This window comes from Lonchura striata, chromosome Z, assembly GCF_050655825.1.
Source record: "Lonchura striata isolate lonStrDom1 chromosome Z, ASM5065582v1, whole genome shotgun sequence".
In the NCBI taxonomy this organism is placed as follows: domain Eukaryota; kingdom Metazoa; phylum Chordata; class Aves; order Passeriformes; family Estrildidae; genus Lonchura; species Lonchura striata.
This window is the reverse complement of record NC_140740.1, coordinates 49829748-49837589: the sequence shown is the minus strand read 5'-3', so window position 1 is coordinate 49837589 and position 7842 is coordinate 49829748. Positions and strand designations below refer to the sequence as shown.

General features: G+C 36.2%; 1 protein-coding gene across 1 annotated transcript in view; it reads right to left on the bottom strand.

Annotated features, from left to right (window-relative positions):
- The window catches only part of SLC1A3 (solute carrier family 1 member 3), a 64275-nt gene that overhangs the window by 2566 nt on the left and 53867 nt on the right, over positions 1-7842 (bottom strand). Inside the window, exons 6-9 of the mRNA XM_021551769.4 lie at positions 6944-7239; positions 4689-4922; positions 2681-2875; positions 1228-1362 (exon numbers count right to left, since the gene is read on the bottom strand). Of these exons, the coding sequence (XP_021407444.2) occupies positions 1228-1362; positions 2681-2875; positions 4689-4922; positions 6944-7239 (860 nt within the window). The remainder of the gene's footprint in view (positions 1-1227; positions 1363-2680; positions 2876-4688; positions 4923-6943; positions 7240-7842) is intronic.

Genomic DNA, 7842 nt, shown 5'->3' with positions numbered 1-7842 from the left:
CTAGGGAAAAAGTGAGTTACTTCTACTTGCTCAGGGAAGCAAGCAGACTAGTTGTCAAAAGTGGCACCAGATAAATAGCTGCCAGATGAGTCACCTGTTTTATATACATTCACTTACCTGAACTGTTAATGCCATGGCTTCTCCTACAAACATTAACAAATACAATGGGATATGGAATCACAAAATGTGTTAATACTCTCAGCAAATTCACAGCAAGAAATGGTCATGTGATGAGTATGGCAAAGGGAGAATATGGCTTCTTGAAGGCATTTTGATACCCTTGGGTATCAAGAGTTTGGGCTTATATCCTCTCAACATGTAAGCCAGCAAGAATTCTCCTTGTTAGGTTTGTTTGTCTCCTGACCATAAGATACGGTGTGTAATTTAGGGTGGAATTGTGCAGGAATGACTCAAATTACACAACAAAAATTCATCCCTCTCAGAGGGCTCTGCTCAGCAGGAAGTGACTGGTAGTGTCAGTAGGTAAGCGTCCACCTACATCAGGTGGTTAGATCATTATGTTATGTTTTATTATCAGATGAATCAGATGTTATGTTCTGATAACAACACAGGCAACTTCTTTCAGGGATCACTAGAGAAAATTGAAGGGTAAAAGCCCCAGAAAAGATAAATAATACTAGATGAAAGAGAGGCTGGAAAAAGTCTTCCTTTAATTTATTTCCTGGACCTAGGTATATGTATTTAAAGGTGCATGTCATCTTCTACAGATAGATGAATGGAAAAACTGAGGGGCAATACTTTGTGCTGCCTATTACACAATTATTTTTAATTTCTGCATTCATGGGGTAGACATATGAATCTTTCCTAGATTAGACAGTCAGCAAGGCTGCAATAAATTGGTTGGATCTGATCCAGTTTTGAGTCTGATTGATGTAAAAGTTTTTATTGTCGTCCTACAAAAAAATAAAAGAAAAAAGCAATTCTTTGCTTATTTAATTATAGTGTATCTGAAGTTTTCTTAGTATCTGAACAATACAGGTTTCTATGTAAACTTCTGCATGCAAAAGGAACCATATTTAAGAAACGCCCCTCACAGATAGTGATCTGCTCTAAGAAAATACCTTACTAGCAAGAAATAGTCATTCTTTTCAACACTTGTTTCCAACTGCCTTCTAGAGCAAAATATTTTTGTATAGCCACACTGAGCTGGGCTATTTCACTTCTAAATAAAGTCTAAGCATTTAACAATTCCATAAAAATACTTACAAGAACCAGTCCACTGCGATGATAAGAGTGATATCATCTGTGGGCAAACCTACTGATGTGAGAACAATGACCATGGTGACCAGTCCAGCTTGAGGAATGCCTGCAGCCCCAATACTGGCAGCTGTAGCAGTGATGCTGTGCAAAGAGATGGCAAGAACAATTAACCGTTTTCTGTAATTAAACTGTAATAAAAGCTCTCCTTATCATCAGTCAAATTTTAAAACCAGATATAAAGCAAGAAAGCATTTACTCAGTAGTAAATAAAAAGATGAGCCTTATCTGAACACTCTATAGCTGCAGGGAACTATGACCCTTGATCCAAAGTGTTTCACTAAATCTATATCCAGAAACCTTGAAACATGATTTTGTTACTGATAAATTCCCTACCAGATGCCAAGGGCCAGAAAAAACCATTACAGTTACATGTCCCCACCCATTAAAAAAGCTCTCTCCACAAGCTCAAACACGTTTAAAGAAAAGCTGAGGAGGTAGTTCTGTCCTGGCAGATCTAACACAAGAACTTTTGCTCTCTATCTCACTGTAACTTCATGCCAGGTGAAGAAAGCTGACAGAAACCCTGAGTTATACCGTCCAGCAACTTTATAGAAATATGCTTGTTCACACCTGGCTTAGGGAGAATTTGTTTTCTCAGGTAGTTTGCCAGGAAGCAGCTCTAGTACTAATGAAAGTGAAAAAATTTCCTTGGGGAATGAAGGTAGAGTAAAATGGTGGGTTTTATGGAGCACTATTTCTGAACTTTCAGTGTTCCTATGTGATAGATATGCATCTTTGTCCCACAATGCCCACTTGTCCTCTTGCTGATATTCCTTTCTTCTGCACAAGTACCCATCATCTTTTTTCCTTAAATTGTGATAAACAAAATGAAATTAAAGCAGATCAGTTATCACTGAATGCCATAAGTAGTGGGTTGTTTGCTATTATATTTCAAACAAGAAGGGTTCTGTGCTTAACCTGTGTTCACCATTTCCGTCAGCTGATGTAATAAAACTGTATTACTGTTGCTTACACAGCTAGCCCTGATAGTCTCCAGAAACCAGGAAAGTACTTCCTCCTCTAGCAATAACACTGTGTTGACTTTATGCTTCAGCTTTGTACATGCATTATAAACTACCTGGTACTCATTGTAAGTCTGTAGGTCCCAACACCTGCATGAGTTCTTAAAAAAGAAAAATTTGAAATTAATTAAATTTTGTACTTGTCTTTATTAAGTGCAGAAATGGGTGTATTACATTACAGTTTTGCTGAAAGTTTATCTAAATGAGAATATGTGCTGAATGCATCTTCTCTGTGAAGAAAATGTAAATTACAGATAACCTGATACTGTAGAAGTTCTTGTTTTTAGGTCTGGATGCTTTTGTTTAATCCCACTTAAACCAGGAAGGGGACATCACAAAGGTGCTTTTATTAAATGTGGTAACAGTGGTTTCCATACCTGATTGTGATAATCTGTCCAAAGTTCAGCTCAAAATTGTTGACTTGTGCAATGAAAATTGCAGCCAAAGCCTCATATAAAGCAGTTCCATCCATATTAATTGTAGCACCAACTGGGAGTACAAATCTTGTAACTCGTTTGTCCACTCCATTTATTTCTTCTAGACACTTAAATGTGACAGGTAGTGTTGCAGAACTGAAATAAAAAGAAAAAATATAATCTATTATATAACTTCTGCAAAGAGGGAAAGAGATGAGTGCCACATTTATAATCATGAGACAGTTCTTAGTTTTTATGTGATCTACTAGAATTGGGTTTTTTAATGCAAATACTGAATTTAAGCATTTCTAATGGTGAAGGTTCTCCTAATAGTTTTTATGTGATCTACTAGAATTGGGTTTTTTAATGCAAATACTGAATTTAAGCATTTCTAATGGTGAAGGTTCTCCTAATAGTATTGCAAACTTTTCCCAGCTGGTTATTACTGCCATTCTCTATATAATCCCTAATCTGAAAGTGTTTAAGTTTAGTGTTTTGTCACAAGGTTCTTCTGCCTGTCACAGGAATCTATCTAAAATTCCTGCTTCTCAGTTTTAAAGTCATGGAGCTGTGATTGAATCTTTAAGCATTATTTTATGGAAGGTGTACCAATTGGACTATTCAAACCTTCAGTAAAAAGCTTGTTTTCTCTTCCTGTTTGTGGGCTCCCCTGCAAACGGCATTATTTTCTGATCTATGGGTTAACACCAGTCAGCAGCTAAGCACCACACAGCCACTCTTTTACCTCCACACCTTGATGGGACAGGAAAAACCAAAAGGAATAGGAAGAACAAGAAAATGGAGGGGTTGAGAATAAAAAAGTTTAATAAGTATGGAAGAAGTCTGAAAGAATGAAACAAGTGATATTTAGGCACTGCTCCCACAGATGGACCAGTGGCCAGCAAGTTCTGGAGTACTATGTGGCCAACCTTCCTAAAATCCTTTTTCCTCTTTCATTGCTGAGCACTATGTATGTGGCATGGAATATCTATTTACTTACTTTGGTTCATCTGTCTGGCCATGTGCCCTCCCAGCCCACTGTGAACCCCTCAACTCACTGTGGGGACAGAATGAGAGTCAGAGAAGGTCTTGATCTGTGCAAATACTTTGCAATAGCTAAAATGTCAGCTTGTGATCATTGTTGTTTTGGCTAAAATATAAAACATGGTACTATATGAGCAGCTATGAAGAAAGTTAACTCTGTCTGAGCCAGGCCTGCATCTCTACATCTGATCAGACTAAAGTAAAGAGGTTTTCCGAGACAAAGCATTTCAGGTTACTTGATTCCAGTGAAACCTTCATTGCTAAATACTTAGCAGACTTTAAGTCTTTGAAAACTCTATCACAATATTGGTAAAATACTGAACAAAAATAAAGAGGGGTTGTGTTAGAAAAATATCTTTGCTGACAGTCATCTTACATTTGAATTCTGAATGGTTTTTAAATCCACTTGCAGTATGGTGTCTTGCATCAGCATAGGTTTTTACTTCAAAATAATCTCAAACACCAAGGACTCAAATTAATATCACAGGATATCTGATGGAAAGCCCGTGTCTTTAGGACATATTTTTAAAATATACTAAAATGTCTACTGTTTTATGAAAGGTCAAATAGTATAGAAATATACACTTTATTGTAATGTTTCTTTTTGTCATATATGCAAACAGTTTTTTAAATTCACATGACATAACTCTGACCGTCTGCAAAGAGCAAAACTGGCGTTTTTGTTGTAGGTTCTGTACCCATAATTGGCTATCAGGATTTTGGGCACAAAATGTCAGCTGGCAATAGGAATCCCCTCGGGACTTTTCTGTTTGCTACTTCATTTTGCCATGCATATTCTTTGCCAGCTCTATCATTCATTATCAAGACATTACAAACTACTTAGAATATCAAACACCAAACATTAAGCAAAATTGTTTCTTAAACTAGTAATGCTATAAAAATGCTTTAAAGTATTTTGTTATACCTGGAAGATGTTCCCAGAGCTGTGACTAATGCCTGGATTAAGCCTCCAATAAATACCCATGGATTCTTACGAGTGATTACGAAGTAGAGAAGAGGTAGGACAATGACAGCATGAATTAGCAAACCAATGATAACTGTTACAGTGTACATGGCAAGCTGACCACCGATCACACCCATATCTTCCATCTCCACAATCTTCCCAGCAATCAAGAAGAGAATTCCAAGTGGAGCATACCTGCAAGTAAGGAATCAAAATAGCATTACAAAACAAAGTAGAGATTCGACCCCCCCATCCATCCTGTTTGTGTTTTTATATGCATAAATGTAGAATTTCACTGTTAGGAGGCTCCTATTCAGGAGCAGTTCAAAAATTTAACTCTTCCACTCTTAACAATTCAACCTGGATTGAATGAATCGCAGCAGTGAATGTTTTTGGTGGGATTCAATGGATTCAACATCTGGTGAGCATTTCAAGATTCATAGCATGCCTTTTGGACAGGTAGGGAAATTAATTCCCCTTGGAATTCAAGTGTAATATAAAAGCCAATCCTGTTATAATTCTGCCCATGTGAATGAAGGCTAAACTGACATATGGGTGTAACTATACGAAGCACCCAATTCTATTCCAGTGCTGTTGGGGTAGGAACCCACACAGAAGCCTGATAACTTCTGAAGATTTCAAGTTGCTTCTGATACCTAAGATTTTTAGCTTTTTATATTTTTCACGTATTTGCAGCTTTGTAACTTTGGCTATAGCTTCTAGTATTTTTCGTACCTTTCTTCCCTACATTTAGGAACAAAAAGCTAACCTTATAAATGCATTTCTAAATATTGCTTAGTTTTATTCCAAGAAGAGTACAAGGACATTCTGTTTTCTAACCAGAATCTGGACCAGATGTATCAAAAGTGGGGCAAAAGTAATCTCTGGACCGCTTCCAGCGGGGCAGGACCCCAGGATTACTTATCTAACCAACTAACCTTTTAATTGGACAGTGTATGATAAGTATAATAATGAACTAACCATATAAAAATGGGAGAATTAATATACCACATGCGACTTTTGTCATATTTTGTACCTGAAAGGTTTCAACTAAATATTTGCTTTTATATTCACTCTAAAGTTTTTGGGAAAGTCTGTCTATTTATTTTCCAGGCATCAATTCTGGTTATGTTACATTTCAATCAGTTGGGTACTGGATAATATATTCATCACCATGAAGACATGAAAAAATCTGTATGTCAAATGTTGGCAGCACAGGTGGGATGACATGCTTTTGCCTACCAGGAAGCACAGCTGGAGGTGAAGAAACAGTTGGTGCTGAGCATAAAACTTGAACAGAATTCTGCTGCAGCAGTAATTTAGGTACAGTCCTACTCCTATAAATGTCCACTTGTCTTCTCACAGTAAGATACCACAGAGCAGAATCTATCCACTATATCTCAACTGCCCTTTACATCATTGAGTTTATGTGGAAATTTATCTGAATCCACTGCTTTAACATTTTAAATGTGCTTGTGAATGAGAAAAGATTTTAGTTAATGGAGGAAATATCCTTAATTTTGGTTTCGTATCTAGTATGGCAGTAAATATATGTGCTCCTGAATAAACTCCTGGAATGGCTTTTTCCTGTAGTAAAGAAGGCAACAACATACAGATTCTTTAGTTAACCTTCTACCTGGAAAATAATTAATCCTAGTTTTTGGAAAAAAAGAAGAGGGAAAAGGTATTTATTTTATTTACCTAATAATCACAGTAATGAAAGCAGGAAAATTATGTGTATGTGTGAGCAGTGCAGCTACAATGCAAGGATGTACATGTAAACTCCACAGCTACAGGAACCAGCTGTGTTGGAAAATTACGATAACAAGGTCTTGCTGTGTAGAAATAAGATTATGCGAGAGGTTTGTTGGTTTCCTTTAATGAATTCAATTAGGATGTAAGGAAACTTCAACAGCTTACTGCTGTGATTGCTATCTTTATGAAGATATAGAATAGGTCTGATAAGGGTAGCAACTTCGGCCATAGACCCTGATTCTTCTCATGTCAAAAGTGAAACCCACTGAAAAGTTGGTATGTTTGAGCAGATTATGATCACAGAGAGTTACAGCTCTCTTTTTTACATGAAAAAAGTTCCAAGGTAGATATAATCTTATCGTCTGACTTTCTGCCAAATAAATTCTTGCTATTCAGTGCCTAACTGTGATGAAAAAATATTGTTAGTACCTTAAAAAAGAATTTATCAAAGAGGCACTTACCACATGATTAGAGCTACCAATCTCATGATAGCCTCATTAAGGCTATCAAAGAAGTCTTTCAATGCCTGACCTTGCTCCCTCATGCTCCCAATCACCAGGCCAAAGCTTATTGAGAACACCACCAAACCAAGGGCATTCACTCCATTCACAGAACCTGGAACAGGAACTATTTCCTCTTTCATTCGGGTGAGAGCTTCCATTGCTTCTGACACGTTGCTTATTATGGAAGTCATTGCGGATGTATCATTGGATGGAATAGCTACTTTAAACTTTCTCTTTTCATAGTTGGTTTTGAACTGTTAAAATGAAAACAAAAGAAAGATAGAAATTTGGTGAATCATATCAAACCAAGGCTAAAATCATAAATTAAATTATTATTTATCTAGGAAAAATGTACTGTGATGAATACTTGGTTTTCCTGAAAGCAACAAAAATCCTATTAATATCAAAAGCTGAATCTTCAGCTTTAGCTTCTAGAAATAATTTTCTCATAAATAGACTGAAGTAAAAAATGCAAATTTGTTATGTTTCTTAATTTGCCTTTTACATAAATTGCTATTTTCCCTAACAAAAAATTCCAAATGTTTATAGCCCTTTTTTGGCTAGTGAGAATATTTTCTTGTACTCTGGACTTTATTTTTTCATCTTTTTGTACTGAAAGAAATAAGACTGAAGCTAATTTAAACATAACATACTTCTTTTTTCTTTTGCTGTGAAAAAGCTATTAGTTTACTGTGCAGTACAGGTCACATTTCTTAATTAAAGTGTTATACTTTAAATGATTCCTTTATGGAACAGACAATTCAATTTCTAAATCTCAGGATGGTCCTAAATGTCTGTTTTGAAAACCACACAATGTTTTTCATTGTGTTTCTTTTACGCCCCAATGCTTTCCCAAA